Raw genomic sequence first — 23,796 nt, 5'->3', positions numbered from 1 at the left:
CACAATTGCAGGACATCCTAAGACAGTTCACAACCAATGAATTATTTTTGAAGTGCAGTCACCGTTTAAAACGCAACCAGAGCAACCAATTTCTGCATGCAAGGTCAGCAATGAGAAATGTCTAGATAACCTGTTTATAGTTATGTTGGTTGAAAAAGGAACGTCAAGGAGAATTTTCCCACTGCTCAGATATTGCCAATGATGTCCATTTAAGACATCCCTTATCTGGAAAGCAATACCTCCCAGTTGTGCTGCACAGTTTCAGTACAAGCAACAATAGCTTAAAATTGTGTTCAGGTCTCTAGAGTGGACTTTGAACTCATGATCAAGTGGCAGGAGTGGTGCCACCAAGCCAAGGGGTTGACAGTCAGACTAAAAATCTCAGCCTTTCAGAAAATGGATTTCATCTGTTTTTACCTCGCAACTTTCCACGTGTGCAAGGACATTTTTCAGGATATCTTTCAGGCCTGGAACCAGCAGGCCTCGTTTCACCATCATCAGATCATTCAGTGAGTAAAGGTGCAGCTCCTCAGTCAGATGGGAACATATCTGCCAGAACTCAACCATTGCTCTGTCAAATTTAAAAAGACGCAGACCAATATTAGAAATGGATATAATTGAATGTAGCATCTTAGAATAAGCAACATAAGTCATTCTGACATGGAGGAGGCCTAGTGCACCTGGAGAATAAACCATTACAGTGCTGCCTGCTCAAGACTACAAATTTGGAGATTTTTGAATAGCAATGGATTTCCAGCAAAGCTTTTTGCAAATATCCTGCTCGACTTTGCATTACTAGCATTCTAGATTTACTGCATTTTAAAAACCATTACTTCTTGAACAGCTCAGCTCTGACTTTAGCTTTTAGTGTCATAATGTGAAAGGAAGGAAGAAATGAAAGATAACAGGATTAGGCATTCGGTCCCTCTGTGCTACAGATCAACCATGATTGCACAATCTACCCACCTTGGGTCTGAAACCCTTACCCAAAACTCTTAACAATCTCTTCAAATTTTGAATTGATCTAGCCTTAAGAGCCTTTTAAAGGGGGCGGGGTTGAAGGAGAGAAAGAGAGGTGGACAGACAAACGAGCAAAACAAAAAGAGGAAAGAAAGGAAGAGGGAATGGAGAATGCATTAGACTGCAGGATGAGGGTGGCTAGCACTTGTATGACTATACTCAGCAAGAACTTGATAGTTTCAAAAGCACACACAATCTGGTCTAAAAAGTAAACTAATCATGCAAAAGTTCAACCACCTGGATTAGCCAGCATTAATTGGGAAGCTTCAAAATCAAAATGGTTCAAAAATGATCCAACTTGGAACATGATTGAGATTACTGCTGTGGGGAGAATCCCAAACTTGAACACTGCAGGGTCAGTAAAATACGGATTATTTTATGATGTAAAACGCAGTCAGTGACATGCCTTCATGAAACTCAATGAAAATCCTATCCTGTGCAATAGTTTTGATTGACCACCCAAAGAACCAAGATGGATCAACATTTGTTACTGTGGGACTAGGCATTTGACAATCATCGTTCAGTAAATTACATTAAGGTTTGCTGGATAATGTGTGTCAGCGGTTATTGAGCTTGTAGTGCATTGCAGGAATGAAATAGCTGCTGTCTATGCCCATGTGCAGCAATCCATAGAAATATGTTAAAAGCAAAAAAATGCGGATGCTGGAAATCCAAAACAAAAACAAAAATAAGAATACCTGGAAAAACTCAGCAGGTCTGACAGCATCTGCAGAGAGGAATAGAGTTAACATTGAGTCCGTATGACTCTTCAACAGAACTAAGGAAAAATAGAAGAGAGGTGAAATAGAGAGGTGCAAAGCGGTCACCCAGTCTGCGTTTGGTCTCTCCAATGTAGAGGAAACCGCATTCGGAGCAGCGAATGCAGTAGGCTAAATTGAGAGAAGTGCAAGTGAAATGTTGTTTCACTTGAAAGGAGTGTTTGGGCCCTTGGATAGTGAGGAAAGGAAGTAAAGGGGCAGGTGTTGCACCTTCTGCGGTTGCATGGGAAGGTGCTGTGGGAGGGGGTTGAGGTGTAGGGGGTGATGGAGGAGTAGACCAGGGTGTCCCGGAGGGAACAGTCCCTGTGGAATGCCACCAGGGGGAGTGAAGGGAAGATGTGTTTGGTGGTGGCATCATGCTAGAGTTGGTGGAAATGGCGGAGGATGATCCTTTGAATGCGGAGGCTGGTGGGGTGATAAGTGAGGACAAGGGGGACCCTATCATGGTTCTGGGAGGGAGAGGAAGGTGCGAGGGCAGATGCGTGGGAGATGGGCCTGACACAGTTGAGGGCCCTGTCAACCACAGTGGGTGGAAAACCTCGGTTAAGGAAGGAAGACATGTCAGAGGAACTGTTTTTGAAAGTGGCATCATCAGAACAGATACGACGGAGGTGAAGGAACTGAGAGAATGGGATGGAGTCCTTACAGGAAGTGGGGTGTGAGGAGCTGTAGTCAAGGTAGCTGTGGGAGTCGGTATGCTTATAATGAATATTGGTGGACAGTCTATCACCAGAAATTGAGACAGAGAGGTCAAGGAAGGGAAGGGAAGTGTCAGAGATGGACCATATGAAAATGGAGGGGTGGAAATTGGAAGCAAAATTAATAAATTTTTCCGGGTCCAGACGAGAGCATGAAGCAGCACCGAAGTAATCATCGATGTACCGGAGAAAGAGTTGTGGGAGGGGGCTGGAGTAGGACTGGAATAAGGAATGTTCCACTTATCCCATAAAGAGACAGGCATAACTGGGGCCCATGCGGGTACCCATAGCCACACCTTTTATTTGGAGGAAATGAGAGGAGTTTAAGGAGAAATTGTTCAGTGAGAGAACAAGTTCAGCCAGACGGAGGAGAGTAGTGGTGGATGGGGATTGTTCGGGCCTCTGTTTGAGGAAGAAGCAGAGGGCCCTCAGACCATCCCGGTGGGGGATGGAGGTGTAGAGGGATTGGTCGTCCATGGTGAAGAGGGGGCGGTTGGGGCCAGGGAACTGGAAATTGTTGATATGATGTAGGGTGTCAGAGGAATCGTGGATGTAGGCGGGACTGGACAAGGGGAGAGAGAATGGAGTCAATATAGCAAAAAATTAGTTCCGTGGGGCAAGAACAGGCTGACACGATCGGTCTGCCGGGACAGTCCTGTTTGTGGATTTTGGGTAGGAGATAGAAGCGGGCCATCCGAGGTTGGAAGCTGTGGAAGGAAGATCTCCAGAGGAGATGAGGTCAGTAACAGTCCTGGAAACAATGGCTTGATGATGTTCAGTGGTGGGGTCATGATCCAGGGGGAGGTAGGAGGAAGTGTCTGCGAGTTGGTGCTCAGCCTCTGCGAGGTAGAGGTCAGTGCGCCAGACAACAACAGCACCACCCTTGTCAGCAGGTTTGATGACAATGTCAGGGTTGGACCTGAGAGAACAGAGTGCAGCAAGTTCAGAAAGAGACAGGTTAGTATGTTAATTGCAGTAAACCAGATAAACCCAATGTGCTTTTTTGAGATCACTTTCTGCAGGTTACTACTTCTGCAGTTTAACTCAAATCTAACCACCGATCTGAGGGGGTGAAAGGGGAACTGGGGAGACAGGGCATCAATATAACTAGTGCCTTTCAGAACCACCCAACATCCCAAAGCAATTTACAACAAATGAAATTCTTATGGAAATGCCATCACCACTAATTTAGGAAATGCAGCAGCTAATTTGTACACAACAAATTCCTAGAAACAGCATGTGATAATGACCAACTCATCTGCTTTTGTGATGAGACAAATTTTGGCCAGAACATGGAGGATAAATCCCCTGCTCTTCTTCAAAATGTTCGTCATGAGATCTTTTACATCCACTGCAGAGAGAAGATAAAGCCTTGGTTTATCATCCAAAAGACAGCATCTTCAACAGTATAGCACTTCTGCAGTGCTAGGTTGTGTGCTCGAATCCTGGAGTAACACATGAACCTACAAACTTCTGACTCAGGGGCAAGAGTGCTATCAACTGAGGAACTTGACAAATAATGCTAGGCAAGTGGTTAAATTAATTCTACACAACCATCTAGTTGTACAAGTTTAAAGACAGGTCAGGTACCTTTCAGCCAATCTGCAGGTTCTTAGCAGCTTTTTGATCTGAATCAACTGTTCTTGAATTTCCTGATTAAAAAAAAGGGTTCTGTATTATTGCATTGCCACTTACTGATATGAATAGCTACCTACAACCAAAAACAAATCAATAAAGCAACAAACATTTAAAAGCTAGTTTTTCAGGAAAAGCTTGCTGCCTTTAAGTGCACAATTCAAATTGTGAGCAGTTTACGGTTGTCAACATGGCCAGAGGGAACTGCAACTTCAGCAGTGCCTCCATTGTGTGGACAAGGGCAGCAAGTGCATGAGAACATCAATCTTGTAATACTATATCTCAACTTAGAAATCTATCACTATTCATTCACAGTCACTGGGTCAGAACTTTGGAACTCCCCACCCAACAACATTGAGTACCGTTAATGCACAGACAGCAGCAATTCAAGGCCACAACTCACCTTCAGGGACAACTCAGGATAGGCAACTAATTCCAGCCTTTCCAATAAAACCCATATCCCAGTAATGGGAAATAAATTGATCAAGATACCGTTCCTTTAGTAGCAATCATTTAGAACTTGCATCAGTAACCAAATCAAATAGATTCTAGTCATCCTACGTCTATAATCGCACAAGCATGAATAGCCACACACCTTGGCCTTTCTCAGTTCTTTTACATTGCTGTAAAGGGACTTGTTGATGTAGAATATATTGAATAGTGGATCGTGCCATATACTTTCCAACAGCTGTTTGGAGAAATGGCAGACAGGTTGCTTGCTGAAATCCCACTTCATTAGGATTCGACCAGGGATTGGAGATTCCTCATTGTGGTGACAGCATTCACAAAAGTACTTCCCCAAGTACTCACAGTAACGGAGCTTTTTGATGTATTCTGCCAGGGAAAAGAAATATATTAAAAAGTGCTCCATTCTAAAATATCTGTTGAATTGTAATACATTAAATCTTGCTTTACTACACAACTAAGGCTTCAAGTATATTGTCCCAAGTTGTACAAGAGTGTTTAGTAACAGTTGCATTGCAAGCAGGGAATCAAAGTTATACTGCCTGACTACAAGTAGGGCAGAAGTGTGGGGAAGAAATTACAACTGCTAATTGCAGCACATCTTTCCATGTAGGGCCCAAAATATTGCTGTATTGCCAAATAAGTTAGTTATACTGCAGGTCTCAGGTGGAGTCAAGCAAAAGCCCAGTGTTCAGCACAGGACATCAAACCCCAGACAACAGACCCATGGATATCAAATGTGGTCAGAACAGTGACCTAAGCCAACGACAGCACAACTATTGCTTGAACGCATTTCTAAATTATGTGCCCAAGTGCTCCCGAGATGCATTTGCACATACAAATTACTGAGAATAACCCAACTAAAGCTACTATCAGAGTATTGCTGAAAAAAAGAGACCTGCTGTTGAAGCTCCGTCTTACACATCAGAATCACGAGAATATCAATTGTAGTGGGAACAGTTTATACTCTTTCAAGTTATCAACAGTCACAGATTGCAACTCTTTGAGTACAATCACAGTTCTTGGTTTTTCCGGGAGTGGAACATGAACCCACAACCCTCTGATTCAAAGGCGAGGGTGCTATAAACTGAGCCACAGCTGACACCTCTTGGGAACAGTTTTTTTTTAATTTATTTTTATCTGTTCACAAAAGCTTTATTGTGGCTGATTTACTTTACAAACATATTCAAAATTTCTGGAACTGTTTCTTGGCTCCTGCAGCTTTAGTGACCTTGAGGACATTGCATGAGAAAAGAGGCGTGCTAATTGGTTGATAAGTGGACTGATTGGTAGAGGCATTGCCATGGAGAATTGCAGCAGGAAACAGTTAACTGCCAAGCTTTTATTTAAATTCAAACCAGGCAGGTAGACCACTGATCAGTCAAGGCATTGCCATGGGGAATGGCTGACTCCAAGCTTTTGTTTAGTTGGAAAAAGGTGAATGGACATGTTCCTATCTGCCAAAGACAGGGCCCCTCATGAATATGTAGCGTCTAGTACATGCAAGTGAGCCACACTGCATAATTAAAGTGGTTGTCAGTGTAACAGTTAGCAAAATCAGAATTGTTTAGCGAGTGCTGTCCAAGTGTGGAATCACATCTAATGTTGGACACCATGGGCCGTAACCTCCAATTAGCATCAGAAAGTGCTGGCCCACAAGAATTAGAATACCTACTTACCTGGTTTTGAAAATTATGTTGCCAATTCCGTTCGCCAGAGCTGCTTGGGGCCTGCATTGAAAAGACACCTCGCAAGCCCCAACAAAGTGTAACTCCAGCATATTCAAGGAGGCCACACCCCATTTTTTAAAAAGGGCGCTTGCTGTAAAGCAGGTAAGTTCAAAGGGCCAGTGAAATTGACAGGGCAGGGAAGGTAAGTGTCTAAGGTAAATGCATAGGATTTGTGGCTGGGGCAGGGGTGGGGGTGGTCAGTGTTTGGTCTGGGTCTTCATAATTACTCAAGTTAGAAGAGGTTTTAATTCTAAAGTTTTCTGGGTAACTGGATATAACCCTGGTGGAACCATCTGAAGTTTGAGATTTAAACCGCATTTCTTGGATGGTTCCCGGCACAGCGCAATTGTCCAGCGGAAGTGTGTACTTCTGGGCAATCGGCATGCAACCCCTTACCCAGGAACTTTCCAGAGGGATTCCCCAGCACATCTTTGCGCCCCCCCCCAAATCCAATACTAGGGAGATCAGAAGTTACAGGCCTATATTTTGAGTTTTGCAAGCATGGGCTGGTTGGGTACGGAGTCAGTACTTTGCCTGTTGCAAACAGCCCAAGGGATGTGCTTTTTGATGTGATCCACCAATCGTTGGGACATATGGCCTACATACCTGGCATCACACCAGCACCGAAATTCAACAGCATTACTTGTGTGACAGGCAGAACATTTTTTTGGCTTGATGGTAGCATCCTGGTGGAGTGTGAAACAGCTAGCTTCAACTGTTGCCCAAACTACTACCTCCTGATAGCTACAAACAAAAAACTACTGCGGATGCTGGAAATCCAAAACAAAAACAGAATTACCTGGAAAAACTCAGCAGGTCTGGCAGCATCTGCTGAAGGGTCATGAGGACTCAAAACGTCAACTGAGTTCTGCTGAAGGGTCATGAGGACTCGAAACGTCAACTCCTTTCTTCTCCGCCGATGCTGCCAGACCTGCTGAGTTTTTCCAGGTAATTCTGTTTTTGTTTTGGACCTCCTGATAGCTACTGGCTATGAGTTTACATTTTCCTTTCCTCCAAATAAAAGGTGATGTGGAGACTGGTAGAGTCACTGGCACTAAGTGACTTCTATATTATCCAATGACTTTCATATGCCAGTTTGGATAAAGAATGGCAACAAGATTTTTGTTGACAGAGGACAGTTGAGCATCACCAGGTCCACACATGCATTAAGACCCGATTTCCCTCCTTTCACCCTGGTTTGAATAGTTCAGTTCCACATCATGCAGTACAATTAATTGCTGGGTTAATTGGAAGTGCTTCAAATGGATTTCAAATATTACCTCACCCATTACCATCTCATCTTCATACACCATGTCCAAACTAGAGACTGCAATGCTGCACAATAAACAAACTAGAAAGCCTATTTGGACAAATGTCCCTTCCTATATGTGAAATGCCCATTCTCTAAACAAGACTAATAACAGTCCCATAAAAGTCAGGAATTACTATGAGAAAAAAAAAGTCCAAATCACTTCAGGGTAACTGTCTTTATCCAGTCCTTAATTAAAATTGCTGCATTGAAAGCTTCAAGTCGGCCATCATAAATAATCTCAGCTATTTTCCCCCACCATTCTTGTTCAGTTGGCAATGGCTCAGTCACTGATTATTTGAGCTGGAGGCTGAAGAATACCAAGGCATTTTGCATTCGGTCACCCACACCTAAACATAGGTCCGAAAAGATCTTGGAATCCTCAATTGCTGTAATAGCATTGTATAGGTAGCTAGCTGGTGATGCAGAATGATACCAATGGCACAGGCTTAATCCCCTGTGCCAGCTGTAGTTGTTCATGGAGGCCTGCCTCCTTATCTGGCCTCATGCTTGTGGAGTAGTGCCCCTCAAACTATATATCACCAATTGTCTCTCTTCAAATGGATCTCTCTATGTCCCTTTGTGGATTATGGCTAATTACAATGTTGAGGATGGAGCAGGGTGCAGCACTTTCCTCATGACAAGTGATGAGGCAACCAATGTCATTGCACCAGATTTGATGAGAAAAACTGCCCCTTTTTCCACAAAGCAATTGCCCATGATTTTTGGCATAAACAAAAAGTTCAAAAGGTTAAAAGAATATTGGCCTTTATCTAAAGAGGCTGGAATACAAAAGAAAATTTATGCTTCAGTTTTACACTGTCTTGGTCAGATCCCAATCAGGAGAATAGTGTTTACTTCTGGGCATCACATCTCAGGGTATAACGGCTAGAAAGAGAGGTATCGCTCAGATTATCCAGAATTTAACCTATTATTAAGCCCCAGTATAATTCTGAGGACAAGCATTAACTTGTTCTTGTGTTCCTTTGAGTTTAGAAGGTCAAAGGGTGATCTAATACAGGGGTTCTCAAATTGGACCCAACCCACAGTGGTGGTGGGGTTGGGGGCAGGGGGCAGCATGGAGGCAGGGGGGCAAGACATGGGCAACCTCCAATGGTGCAGTGGTCAAGAGGAAGCAAGTGAGGAATGGCCAAAAGGTGTGTTCTTCTCACTCTGGGCTCCTGCCAAAGATTGACAGACGCATCCATCTTGCTGTCATTTGCAAGTAAAATCATTTCAAAACAGCTCTTTAATCTAACACCTCATGTTGAGTTTTATATAGTGGTGGGGTGGGGTGTGGTGTCGGTCATTCCCAATCTATCTGAAAAAGCATCCTTCAATTTATTTTAAACCTCTTGATTAGATCAAAGGAGTTGTAGGGTAGTGTTTCTCATGTGTTGGTGTAGACTCGATGGGCCGAAGGGCCTCTTCTGCACTGAGATTCTGTGATATTTTCCCTGAATCTATTTCCTCTGGTGCGAGAATCAAGATAAAAAAAAAAGTACAAATTAGATTTAAGCCATTTGGAATTGAAATCTTCTCTCCACATGATTCAGTGCTGGAACCAGTGTTATTCACCATTTACATAAGTGATTTGAAAGCTGAAAAATCATACAGCATCACAATTTGTGGATGCCACCAAATTGGTGGGGGGTGGGTGGGTGTGGGGGGGGAGAGCTTAGTTAATATGGAAGAGGACTGCAGCAAAGTACAAGGTGACATTAACAAGTTTGCAGAATGAATATGTAGATGGCAAACGCATCTCAATATAGGCAAGTGCGAGTTGATGTAATTAATAAAAAGAGACTTGTATTTTTATAGTGCCTTTCACAGCCACCAGACATTTCAAAGCATTTTCCAGCCAGTGAGGTAGAGTCACTGTTCCAATGTAGGATTTGTGACAGCCCAAAGTCCCACAAACAGCAATGCAATAATCACCAGATGGTTTGTTTTTGTGAACTTGATTTAAAGGGATAAATATTGATCAGGATACCAGAGAGAACTCCTGCTCTTCTTTGAAATAGTGCCATAGGATCTTTTATGTCCACTTGAGGGGGCAGACAGGGCCCCTATTCAACATCTCATCCAATGCAAGACAGCACCTCCAGTGCAGCATTTCCTCAGTACCGTACTGGATTGTCAGCCTTGATTTTTGTGCTCAGCTCCTGGAGTGGGACTTGAACTCAATCTTTTGGCTCAGGTAAGAGTGCTACTAACTAAACCACTGCTGGTAGGGGGAATAAGGAGGCCACACACCATCCCTATAGCCTTGCAGGACACAGTCCATGTCATCTATACTACTATGGCTCTGCACATTTTGAAAATTAACAAACCTAGGAGAATTACACCAACTGAATACAAAATAAAAAAAACCAATAAACAGAACAGTGAATATTCAGGATTCCTAAAGTCTGAGGCCACACATTATCAGATGCACTCTGCTACTTACTCTGTTCGATTGGAGTTCCACAACCAGCACACATTGAATTCTGAGCAGCTATAACCGATTCTCTCCTAACAAAAACAAATGAAATCACTTCAGGTTCTTGCTTTGATCTAAAATCACTTTGCTAAAGAATTTTACTTGCAAAAAGATTTACAAGAAAAAAAACACAATAAATTTTATACATAGACTAGGGAAAAGAAACCATTTTATCAGGTGGAAAATAGGTTCCACATTTGTTCAGACAGCAAGTTAACAACCATTTGGATTTTTATAAATAGGAGGCCACTAGTTTTTTTTTAATAAAAGAGAAAGCTGCATCAGACAACTTCACAAATTCTTTCCTGAAGACTGAATTTTAGCAAGTTGATTCTCCTCAAAGACTTTGGCATTAAGATCTTAAAAGTAATCAAATTTTGAAGCATCAGTAGGGGCAGGACCCAATTTGCATCTTTTCAGGAGCATAGTCCAGCTGTCCCAGTACTTCTACAACTCTGTGCAGGTATGTTCTGTCCACAAAAAACAGGGCAAATCCAAACTACCAATTATCACCTCATCAGCCTACTGTGAGAGATGGAAGGCATCAACAACAATACTAACCAGCCACACTTACCAATAACCTGCTCACTGGTGCTCAGTTCTGCCAGGACCACCCAGCTTCAGATCTCACTACAGCTTTCGACCAAACACGGAACAAAAAAGAGAGCTGAATTCAAGAGGCGAGGCAAGAGTAACTGCCTTTGGCATCAAGGAGCCCTAGCAAAACTGAAGTCAACAGGAATCATGTGAAAAACTCTCCACTAGCCGGAGTCATACTTAACAAAAAGGAAGCTGCTTGTGGCTATTGGAGGCCAATCATTTCTGTCCCAAGCCATTGCTGCAGGAATTCCTCAGGGCAGTGTCCTAGGCCCAACCATTTTCAGTTGCTTCATCAATGACCTTGCCTGTGGATGTTCACTGATGATTGCACATGCGCTGCTCCTCAATACTAAAACAAACATTCTGCACCTGCATGCAGCAAGACCTGGACAACATTCAAGTTTAAGCTAATGTGTGGCATGAATGCAACTTGCCAAGCAATGATCAACTCCTATGACAGAATCTAATCATTTCCCCTTGATGTTCAATGGCATTACCATCACTAAATTCTCCACCATCAACAGCCCAGGTTTGGGGAGGGGGTGGGGCAGTGGTCACCAATGACCAGGAACTGAACCAGCCACATAAATACTGTGGCTACATGAGCAGGTCAGAGGCCAAGTATTCTACAGCAAGTAACTTAAGTCTGTCAACCAACTGCAGGGCATAGGTCAACACCATGATTGAATGATGTCCACATGGCTGGACCACCACTTGCAGCACCACTAACAGAAATTCAACACCGTCCAGGACAAAAGTAGCCCACTTGATCAGCAATCTATCCACCACCTTAAACATTCACTCCCTCCACCACAAATCAGTGGCAGCAGGGTGTACAATCTGTAAGATGCACTGCAACAGCTTACCAGGGCTCCTTTGACAGCACCTTCCAAACCTATGACTTTACCACCTAGAAGGACAAGGGCAGCAGATGCATGAGAACAGCACTACCTGCAAGTTCCCTTTTAAGTCTCATACCATCCTAACAGAACTACATTGTGCTGCCTTCACTGTCAATGGGTCAAAATCCTCAAACTCCCCAACAGCACTGTGGGTGTACTTACACCACATGGATTGCAGTGGTTCAAGGCAGTAGCTCACCACCACCTCCTCAAGGAAAATTAGGGATGAGCAATAAATGCTGGCCCTGCCAGCAATGCCAAATTCCATGACCAACCATTTAAGAAGATAGATTTACAAGCTGCAGTATTTCTTCAAATTTAACTTCAGGAAATCTAAATGGGCAGATCTACAGAAACTGAATGTAACACTGTTTGCACTAGGAACTGGCTCTCCTAGCCTAAAACCAAATGGTCCTTTTTAACCAGTGACAAACACCAATTGGTGACTTGGGAAATCAAGTGCAGCCACATATTCATCATCCTGCAGCCCCAGTTCCCAAGCAGTGTGCATTTATAATACAGGTTAATAGTCCACTCAATGTTAACAGACTGAAGTAAGTGCAGGAATGAATGGGTTACAGTAGCTTTTCCCCTATTTTCTTAAGTTAGTGCATGAAATAATATTAAAGAAACTTTGTACACGGACAGTCCCCACTCCTTCAAGCACACGGTTATACAGGGATGGGCATGGGCAAACAATTAAAAATCTTGAAAGTTACAAAACACTGCTTGCCCTGTCCAAACCTGAGTGCATGACCTCACATCCAGCTCAACACCAAGTTGAGCTACATCACACATTACAGGCACATCAGGGTCACCCATCACATCGCTATGACCAGGGTAGGAGGAGTGTGCAGTGGATCTAGCCCCACTCACTACTCCACAGGTTGCAACATTAGTTTAAATGTTCAATTCACTCAAGATGGCCAATTATTTACCTTCACTACGGTTACTCAGAATAAGATTTTAACCAGACTCCTTTCAGTAAAGAAACTTTAGTTTATTATGAAACCAGTCTTGAATAGAAAAACAAAGCTTATCAATATATAGTATGGAATATGAAATTATACTAATTACTCTTTGGAGATACCAAGTGTCTCTTATACAAAACACAATGAAATAGTAAAATGAAGGAATTCAGCCAAAGGTTAAAAGTCAGTGGTTCAAAGACAAAGATAGATGGAGTTCTTGAAATGGCATCCAGGTTATATGGTTGGTGTCTCAGCACTGAACTGCAAAACAATCAATGACTCTGACACTGCTTTCCATGCAGACTCATGGAATACTGGAGGGTGCTCTATTCCAGCATGTAGAACTTCCCAGGAACAGCTTATATTCACTTCCAGCTGTGGACTGGATCTGGACTGCAAAAAGGCTGCTGTCTTTCTTCTCAAGCAGTCGGTCCTTCTCAAAAGCAAAACCAAAAACCTACTTTTAAAAGTCTTCCAGGCATGGCTCCCCATACTACTCCCCTCCCACTGCAGAGCCATAAAAGCTATGTGACCCCCTTTGTACACAGTTCACCAGGGTCAGGAGATTGACAGCTCCCCCCCTACCAATTGCTTTATCACACTTTGTAAAAAGATGTATTTTTCCAAGAATAGCAGTCAATCCTGCATTAAAGGGAGTGTCTTTGGAAACAAATTCTTCCAGAATGTTCTCAGTCCTTGAAGATAAACCATTTTCTGTGATTAGTGTTCATGACATCAAGACCAAACTTCCATCTCAACAATATAACCACCCTTGCTCCTACCCACCCATCACTTGGCATTTCCCCCCCCGCCCTCCTCTATATTAAAAGTCAAGATTTTGAACATTTTTAGACCATCCGTCACCCTTCTCTGTTTCAAGATGAACAGTTTGAACTGTTCCAACTGATATCCCTCATCCCTGGTAAACTTCCTCCGTAAACTAAGGTCTTTACATCTTTATTGTGAAGAGTGGTATCCAGAATATTCCAATGGAAGCCTAACCAGTGATTTAACAAGTTCTAGAATGATCCCTCATGTTTTAAACCGAAGTAACTCCTATGCTTTAGCCACCTTATCAGGCTGCCCTGCTACCTACAAGGGTTTGTATATATGGATACCAAGGTGCCTCTGCTCATCTACACTTTATCATGCCATTTATAGTTAACATTCTCATGTTAACTAGTTGTGAATTCGAATTCAAAATGCCAATTTGTGGGCAGGCACCAGAAGAGTCACCATGAAAGCTGCCAGATGTTCATCAAGTTCTTACTGGTTCACTAATGTAGTTCAGGGAAAGGAACCTATGGCCCCTCTTCTGGTCTGACTTATACACAATTTCAGACCCATGATATGCAGTTGACTCTAAGTAACAGGCACCGCCACCTCTGGAGGGAAAACAGGACTGGGCAACAAATGCAGCCTTGCCAACATCATCCATATCCAGAACCCTAGTAGATTTTTAAAAGAAATAACACAAATGGTCATATGATGCTTCCTTGAGGCAGAAATATTCTAAATGAGCACTTATTTCAGAGTTGGTTTAAAAATTATATTTCAATCCCTTTAAAAAAAATTGCTCATTAATAAGCGATACAAAATAATGCTGAGTACCAGTAATTGACAAATTTCTTTACCAAGTGATGTTTCAGAATGATATTTCAAAACAGATAGCAGTGCCCACTTAGCTAGCTGTCCTTCAGTTACAAGGGAGGTACAATGACTAGTCTTCAGAATATGTAACAAATAAGTAGCTTTAAATAAATTAAGTTCAGTTACTGAAAACTGAATTTGCTGGATTTAAAAATCAGAATTTGGCATCAAATATTAAGTTTCTTTCCATGATCTAGTTGACAAAATTACCTTGACTGATGCTTTACTCCACACCAATCAATAATTGCGTGACTTGTGCTGGAAACTATATCTGGCTGTACTTACCTCTGTGGTGCATGAATGAAGAAGAGAATTTGAAAGCGAGGTGGGGCCCAGTCCGTAGTTCCCCTCAATCGGGAGTTTAACTTGAAGTCTGCTGTCAGATCTACTGATTCTTCAGCACCAGGCAAAGTGTCCTTCAGTGGGAGAAACTGGAGTTGGGGGAAGAAGCACCCGCATTAACTAGATCAGTGGTCTCTATAAAAAGTAAAGAGGAGTCTGTGCCATGCAGTACAGTCCATCAAGTTGATCCATACATGTAAAAAAAAATTGTACTGCCTACTTTCAACACTTTGCAACCAGAGTTGGTGAGGGGGGGGTGGAGGAAGGAAGAGAGAGAGAGAGAGAGAGAGAGAGAGAGAGAGAGATTTAGTATCTTGGGGTCAGGTGTTTACTGAAATCAAAATGGGTCATATGTTTGATATCACAGTTGGCTTCAGTTTATTTATGCACATCCACATTTTTAAACATTCATTTCATCAATTATGTCAAAGCCACTTATATGCTCTTTTCATAAGGAAAAAAAGTGCCAGCAGCAACAGACTAAGCAAATGTCAAATTCTGTGAATTTAGCCCATTAAGTTTGAAAATTAAACAAAACACAGCCCCAGCATTGAAGTTACTCCACCATCTGCATCATAGGTGACCCGCTGGGATTTGGCAAACTCTACATAGTGACAAACAAGCACTGGCTGGAGAGTTTTTGTTTTGGTGAAAGTCTGAGAGAAAAATGAATTAGAAATTGTGCCAACCTACTTTGTACAATAGACTCTTCTTCACTTAAGAGCATAGGACCATATAAGCAACAATTTGAAGCTAGTAAAAAGTTGGAAAATTTGGAAGTTTAAGAAAATGCAAAGTATGGACTACAGTAGAACTGGTTTAAAAGTGGGTCTATTGGTCCATTGAAAACAGTCCTCAGGAAGTACCAAAGTGCTTCAGTCCGTGAAGTAGGCTTGAAGTCATATTCCAATACATTCCCTGTATTGTTTAGGTCATTAAAGGCTTCATTTGTGCAATAATTCTAATCAAAACAGCCTACTACAGCACAAGAAGCAGCAACTGGAAAATTAAAACAGAATGCTGGAAATAAAACAGGAGGTCAGAAAGAATAAGGGTAAAGATCCACATCTCTGTCCTTAGCACAGACGCTGACTGACCTGGGTGTCATCAGCACCTCCCATTTCAGTTTCTAGCATTTGCAATTTTTTTGTCTCTTATTGTTATCATCTCAGAAAAAGGGTCAACTGTGACTCAGCATTAGCAATCCTGCCTCAGGGTCACAAGGTTATGGGTCCAAGTCCCAGTCCCAGTCCAGAGACTTGCATAAGTCATCTGTACTGACACTAGTGCAATGCTCAGCGAGTGGTGCACTGTTAGAGATGCTGTGTTTTGGGATGAAATGCTAAACCACAGCCCTGTCTTCCCTCAGGTAGAAATCTCATGACTGGCACTATTCAAAGAGGATTCACGGGAGTTTTCCTGGCCATTTTATATGTTGGCTGAAACATAAACAAAGAGTTCCCTTTGCTATTTGTGGGCCCATGCTGTGGACAAAAATTTCCAGCTGTTGCTGACATTACAATAGAGTGAAATTCAGAAATATTTCACTGATTGTAAAGTGTTTTTTGATATTCTACTATATAAATGCAAGGCTCTTTCAAATGGCCCTCGACTTAAATTCTATGGCTGACAATTCTTTTACTGACTGCAACGAGGAGTGTGTTAGGTACAGACCGAGTTCATTGTTGTTGACTGGATTTCCCATACGGTGAAGCAAAGGAAGGATTGAGATTTCCCCCCCACCCCATCCCCCCCACAACCCTTACAGGGGTCACATTTTCTTATGCCTTCCACACTCAGCTGCATGTCCACCACTTCATTTGCAAAACAGGTGGCAGTGCCATTGGTGGGACCAACAATTTACATGTACACAATGCTATTAGTGCAGTAAAAACCCCAAGGCCTTACACCGAAGAAAGATATTCACCCAAGCAGAAGAGTGAAGAATGATTATCAAAAGCACATTTGAAGGGAGGAAGCTTCTAAAGACAAAGAGAGAAATGGCAACGTTGAAGGTTTTAGCATGGTGTCCAGAGAGTAGGCAATTACTGTACCAAAGAAAGTGGAAAGGAGGCCAGAGAGGAAAGGTTTGGAAGGTCAAATCAGAGACCAAAGAATTCAGTCAAGGCGTGTGCCTACAGTAGGTTGCATAGGCTGTTTGGGGACTGAGGGGAAAATTTGTAAACAAGGTTTCTTATGAGGACAAGTTATGTTGGAGATGGGTGCAAATAGCCTTGCTTTGAATCAGAAGGTCCTGGGTTTTAATTTTATTCTAGACATTTGAGCTCAATCTAGACAGACAGCCAGTGCAGTACTGAGAGTGTTCTGCAAGGTGAGAGGTGCCATCATCCATTGGTTGAGGCATTAAACCAAAGCCCTGCCTGCTCCTTCAGTTGACACAATAGATCCACATTACAGTTCTGTGAGAAGAGAAGTTGAAGGAAATTAGTATTAAAAACAGTGCTGGAGAAATTAAGGGGACTGAAAGCTGATAAATCCCCAGGGCCAAAAAATAGTTGGTTGTCATCTTCCAAAATTCCATAGATTCTGGAACAGTCCTGGCAGACTGGAGGGTGGCAAATGTAACCCCACTACTTAAAACAAAAAAGGGAAAAAACCAAAACACAGAATTACAGGCCAGTTAGCCTAACATCAGTGGTAGGGAAAATGCTAGAGTCTAAAGCCTGTGATATCAATGGGATTAGACAAAGGAAACATGGATTTATTAAAGGGAAATCATGTTTGACAAACCTACTGAAGTATTTTTTTGAGGACGTAACTAATAGAGTAGATAAGGGAGAACTAGTGGATGTGATGTATTTGGATTTTCAGAAAGCCTCACTTAAGAGGTTAGTGTGACAAATTAAAGCATATGGGATTGGGGGTAATATATTGACATGGATTGAGAATTGTTTAGTAGACAGGGAACAGTAGAAATAAATGGGTCTTTTTCAGAATGGCAAGCAGTGACTAGGGGAGTATGGCAGGGATCAGCGCTCAGGCCCCAGAAATTCACAATATATATCAACGATTTGGATGAGGGAACTAAATGTAATATTTCCAGGTTTGCTGACAAGAAGACTAGGTGGGAATGTGAGCGGTCAGGTGGATTTAAAGAGGCTTCAAGGCAATTTAGACAAGTTGAGTAAGTGGGCAAATACATGGCAGATGCAGTATAAAGTGAATAAGTGTGAAGTTATCCGCTCTGGTAAAAAAATTTAAATGGTTGAAGCGTATAAAATACTGACAGGGCTGGACATTTCCTCTGGCTAGGAGGTCTAGATCAGGATATAGGGTAGACCATTTAGGACGGAGATGAGAAACTTCTTCACTCAGAGGATGGTGAAATTGTGGAATTCTCTACCACAGAGGGCTGTGGAGGCTCAGTCATGATAGATATTTAAGAAGGAAATAGATAGATTTCTAGACTCCAAAAGGCATCAAGGGGTATGGGGAGGGAGCAGAAGTATGGCATTGAGATAGAGGATCAGCTTTGATCATATCGAATGGTGGAGCAGGCTCGAAGGGCCGAATGACTTGCTCCTATTTTTATGTTTCTATGAGTTCTCCCAGTTTTCTGGTCAGTGTTTATCCCTCAACCAACAAACATTCCAGTTATCACATTGCTCTTTGTGGAACCTTAAACTGTGCATAAATTGACTGCTGCATTTCTGACATTAGAGACTACATTTTATAGTTGTAAAGTGTTGGCTTGGATCATGAAAGGTCCTATTTAAATGCAAGTGATTTTCCCTTTGTTTTTCAAAGGAAAAAAAAATCTCATTCAAATCATGCACATTAGTTAATGCATGGATTGGAACAGATGTTCTAAGGAAAGATATTTCAACATGTTAACTACGTACTTTATCCAGCACCTTCTCCACCATGTCAAGGTGATGTACTTCAGTCTCCGGGGGCAACCATATTGTCCTGAACGATTTAAATAGTCGGCGAGCCAAATATTCAGCAGATAAACAGTGCCTGAAACAAAAAAAAAGTACCTGTGCTTTAAAAACCATTATCATGCGCTGCAAACAAGATTGTTAGGAATAACACAAGGTTATACGGTGACACAAAAAATACCAGGGGCTGCTGTGAAGTCAGTTTTTATTTTTACATGGAGCATTTCAATATAATGAGCTGCTTTATACATTCTCTGCAGGGTTGGAGCAAATAGCAGGTAAAACTCAAGCCATACTTAGCCTTCTGAAGGGAAAAGTTTGAAATATGCAATAGAAGAGGTTCTGAAACTCAGGTCAGACCCCCGTAAACATAACAGTACAAAAGTTATCTTCCCGATTTGGAAGCATTCTTCCATTTCCCCCCCCCCTTTAAAAGAATGTTTAAGTTTCATACACATCTTGGTATATTTTTCAGAAATATGTATTTAGACCTAATTCGCACTTCCTGTCTACCTATAATAGATGAAAACAGGAAAGTCTGGAAATACTCAGCAAGTCTGGCAGCATCTGAGGAGGGATGGAGGGGGTGGGGTGGAAGGACAGATAGAGAGACGTTAACATTTCAGGTCAAAGACCTTTCATCAGAACTGCCCATCTGCCAACTGGTGAAAAATTCTTCACAAATGGAGAATGTTAACATGTTTTTTTTAAAAAAACAGAAATTTGTTGGTATTCAAACACTGTACCACAGGGGTCAATAACTCCCAAAAGAGAAAATTCTCCTTTACTGACAGTCTATTGTACAAGATTACAACATAGGAAGGAGGATGCTATTCATCTCCTCTCACCATTCAATTAAATCATGGTTGAACTGTTATCTTAACTCCATTTGCCTGCTTGAGTGTTCCAGATCCCTTAATATCCTTGCCATACAGAAAAAAATCTGTGGATATTTTCATTTGATGCTTAGCCTCAGCTTTTTGAAGAGAGTTCCAGATTTCCACCATCCTTCCCAACATCACTGCTGATTGGCCTAGCTGTTAAGTTCTGGACTCCACTCACCCAATGAAATTGATCTTATCCTCATCTCTATGGTATCCACTTGTTGGTTCAAGAACAGGATGGCCTAGAATTTGCTGAAGTGAGGCATCTCACCTCATTATCATAAAAAGAAAACAATTGCATTGTAACTTGCATGAAGCAGTGAAGCCAAGAGAGTATCTAGGAGTAGTGAATGATGGGATCAGTATACCCTCTTAACTAAGAGTTAGCCACAAAAAAGATCTCAAATACACTCAAAGATATTGCAGCCTTTGGAACTGTGACTTTACAATAGCTTTTAAAACATGGGACTGGCCAGAGAAGGAACATTGAACAGTGTCAAACACATTGAGAAAACCTTTACCTTTCTATTGACTTTAAGGGGCCATCAGAACCAAAAACAAGGTCATCAAATTCTGTAATTGAAAAAATGTTAAGTAAATGTCAAACAAGATAGCATTGCTTTCTGTCCCTCCTCAAATGGTAGAAAAATGTTATACAAAACTTAAACACAACTCAAGCACAAACTAAACCATGGATGGCCATTGAAACAAATTAACTTAATGGGTCTCATGTTAGCTTGTAAAAATGCAAATGAAAGCAAAGGGTATTTTACTGGAAACACAAACTCTTATTTGAAATTTACTGATTTACACTATTGATTTCCAATGTTGCCATCAGGACTGATAACTAAAGTCAGTTATCTACCAAAATAAACTCACCCTAGGAACACAATCAGTTCCAACTTAGCATCCTGTTCCATCCATGGTGTATGCCCTACATAACACTACTTGCCTAGTAAACACTCCCAAGTTTGCAAAAAGATAAATCTAGTACAGACAAATGTCAAAAATTCTTGACCATGACAAATTGCAATTACTTACAGACAAACAGAGGTGGCTGACTGACGAGGTCGTTTTTAGGTTGCTTTTACACTATGAGCAGTCCACTAACTGCAGGTTCAATGTGATGTCCCTCCACAGAATAATTAACCCCAGAACAATTAACCCCAGAACTAGAAGTGCCATCGATCCAACACTGTTAGTCCCAAAATACTGGCCTTGTTCACATTATCTAGTGTAGTGATGGGAGATGCACAAGTTTATAGTTGAGTACACATTTATAGATTAAGTACTTTTACATTATCAATATGCAAAGCTGATCTCATGCATTTGTACAGTGTGTGTTTTCATAGAATTGATCTCTGGACCCTCTTCTACAGTCAAAATGCAGAAGTTGAAATTGCACTCAAGTCACTCTTAAAAACAGGAAGCAGAGAAAATACCTCTTCCCTAATGTGCACCCCCCCCCCCCCCACCCCCACCCCACCCCACCAACCCTTCCAAGTAATTTCAAAATGATCCCCCTTCCCCTTTCCCCCATTTGGCTAATTGAGGTGAAAGATTTATAACCTAGGTCTATTCTGACACCTGTACCTATTATCACAAAATCATCATAATCATCATCGTCACCAGCTGCTGTTGGTGGTGCATCATCACCATTTTGTCTGTCTTCACATAGGAATTTGGAGCCAGCATCAGAGGAATCATCCAACTGGGTTGTAGAGCCACCTATAAAACAGGAATGATATATTAGTTGGGTCTATTGACCTATCACTTCTAAGTCTCTACAAGGTAATTTAACCCCAGAACAAGAGCTCACCAAACGTTCTACAATTTCCAACCTTCCTGACAGATAAGACCATTTGGTTAATCTTAACTCCTCCATTCAGAAACATCCTCCCCTCCCCCATTGCAGTATTCATTTCTGAATGCATCCAGGGGTTTTCACCTTCAATGGACCTGAAGTACATTCTAAGTTTTGGTCACTTACTGCATAAAGATCTTATTAGTCTTTAAGTTGCCTTTTGCTCATTTGAAGACATGTCCTTTGACTTATTCCCACAGTTCAATTAAAATTAACATTGATTAACTTCCTTCCACCTTCATTTATTATTTTATAAACTACCAAAAGAAAGATAAATGAGTCATTAACAGAACAATGCTGCCTTCATAAATAATGGATAATCCTTTCTGAATAAAGGACTGGTATGAGACAGGATACATTTAAAAACTAAGTGAGGAACATAGACTGCAACAATAAAGTCATTTCAACTACGCAGTGACTGAGGAAGTAAAAGAAACAGGGTCTAAGACAAAACAAAAATACCTGGAAAAACTCAGCAAGTCTGGCAGCATCTGCGGAGAGGAACACAGTTAACGTTTCAAGTCCGTATGACTCTTCAACAGAACTAAGTAAACTCTCTTCTATTTTTACTTAGTTCTGTTGAAGAGTCATTTGGACTCAACGTTAACTGTGTTCCTCTCTGCAGATGCTGCCAGACATGCTGAGTTTTTCTAGGTATTTTTGTTTTTGTTTTGGATTTCTAGCATCCGCAGTTTTTTGCTTTTATCTTAGGGTCTAAGACGAGACAGGTAAGACAGGTTGTAGGGGAGAATGCCATCAGATTGGTATAGACAAACCAGAAACTAGGAACAGAGAGAGACGACAAACTTAAGTGCTCGAACCATACAAAATTGAGATGTTGTCTTGACATGACGGAACTGATGGGTTTATCAGGAGCATGGAAATGAATACAACATTCAGATATAGAGTGTTTAAATAATGTGCAGACAACAGTGGAGGCCTGTAGATCAGGGATTACAAGGAGGTAAAAGAATTGATTCAGTGGGAGGTAGAAAGCTACAAAAATGATTTTGGAGTAGGTACAAATATTAAGTCAAAGCTGTCACATAGGTGGCTGTAGGGGTTGGGGGAGGTTAGATGCTGGAGATTGCACTGCATTTTCTCCAGGGATCAGAAGGTTATGAGATAACAGGAAAACTATTTAATGGGGAAGACCATAAGACATAGGAGCAGAAATTAGGCCATTCGGCCCATCGAATCTGCTCCGCCATTCAATCATGGCTGATAAGTTTCTCAACCCCATTCTCCCGCCTTCTCCCCGTAACCTTTGATCCCCTTACCAATCAAGAGCCTATCTATCTCGGTCTTAAATACACTCAATGACCTGGCCCCAACAGCCTTCGGTGGCAATGAATTCCATAGATTCACCACTCTCTGGCTAAAGAAGTTTCTCCTCATCTCTGTTCTAAAAGGTCTTCCCTTTACTCTGAGGCTGTGCCCTCGGGACCTAGTCTCTCCTACTAATGGAAAATTCTTCCCCACGTCCACTCTATCCAGGCCTTTCAGTATTCTGTAAGTTTCAATCAGATCCCCCCTCATCCTTCTAAACTCCATCGAGTATAGACTCAGAGTCCTCAAATGTTCCTCATACGTTAAGCCTTTCATTCCTGGGACCATTCTCGTGAACCTCCTCTGGACCGTCTCCAGGGCCAGCACGTTCCTCCTGAGATACGGGGCCCAAAATTGCTCACAATATTCTAAACGTGGTCTGACCAGAGCCTTATAAAGCCTCAGCAACACATCCCTGCTTTTATATTCTAGTCCTCTCAAAATAAATGCCAACATTGCATTTGCCTTCCTAACTACCGACTCAACCTGCAAGTTAACCTTAAGAGAATCCTGGACTAGGACTCCCAAGTCCCTTTGCACTCCAGACTTCTGAATTCTCTCCCCATTTAGAAAATAGTCTATGCCTCAATTCTTCCTAACAAAGTGCATGACCCCAGACTTCCCCACGTTATGTTCCATTTGCCACTTCCCTGCCCATTCTCCTAACCTGTCCAAATCCTTCTGCAGCCTCCCCGCCTCCTCAATACTACCTGTCCCTCCACCTATCTTTGTATCATCTGCAAACTTAGCCAGGATGCCCTCAGTTCCTTCATCTAGATCATTAATGTATAAAAGTGAAAAGTTGTGGTCCCAACACTGACCCTTGCGGAACTCCACTAGTCACCGGCCGCCATCCTGAGAAGGACCCCCTTATCCCCACTCTCTGCCTCCTGCCAGACAGCCAATCTTCTATCCATGCTAGTACCTTGCCTCTAACACCATGGGCTCTTATCTTACTGAGCAGCCTCCTGTGCGGCACCTTGTCAAAGGCCTTCTGGAAGCCCAAGTAGATAACATCCATTAGCTCTCCTTTGTTTAACCTACTCGTTACCTCCTCAAAGAATTCTAACAGATTTGTCAAGCATGACATCTCCTTGATGAAACCATGCTGACTTTGCCCTATTTTACCATGCACTTCCAAGCATTCTGAAATCTCATCCTTAATAATGGACTCAAAAATCTTACCAACGACCGAGGTCAGGCTAATCGGCCTGTAATTTCCCGTCTTTTGCCT

At 42.0% G+C, this 23,796-nt stretch overlaps 1 protein-coding gene across 2 annotated transcripts in view; it reads right to left on the bottom strand.

Annotated features, from left to right (window-relative positions):
- Positions 1 to 23,796, bottom strand: part of rubcnl (rubicon like autophagy enhancer) — a 69,260-nt gene that overhangs the window by 5,695 nt on the left and 39,769 nt on the right. For both annotated transcript variants that reach the window (XM_078559481.1, XM_078559482.1), the window contains 8 exons: positions 20,963 to 21,097; positions 19,891 to 19,942; positions 18,447 to 18,564; positions 14,527 to 14,672; positions 10,086 to 10,150; positions 4,728 to 4,966; positions 4,088 to 4,149; positions 418 to 571 (listed from right to left, as the gene is read on the bottom strand). In XM_078559481.1, the coding sequence (XP_078415607.1) occupies positions 418 to 571; positions 4,088 to 4,149; positions 4,728 to 4,966; positions 10,086 to 10,150; positions 14,527 to 14,672; positions 18,447 to 18,564; positions 19,891 to 19,942; positions 20,963 to 21,097 (971 nt within the window). The remainder of the gene's footprint in view (positions 1 to 417; positions 572 to 4,087; positions 4,150 to 4,727; positions 4,967 to 10,085; positions 10,151 to 14,526; positions 14,673 to 18,446; positions 18,565 to 19,890; positions 19,943 to 20,962; positions 21,098 to 23,796) is intronic.

Source organism: Cetorhinus maximus, chromosome 16 (genome assembly GCF_964194155.1).
Source record: "Cetorhinus maximus chromosome 16, sCetMax3.hap1.1, whole genome shotgun sequence".
NCBI classification, from domain to species: Eukaryota; Metazoa; Chordata; class Chondrichthyes; order Lamniformes; family Cetorhinidae; genus Cetorhinus; species Cetorhinus maximus.
This window is presented reverse-complemented; position numbering and strand designations above follow the sequence as displayed.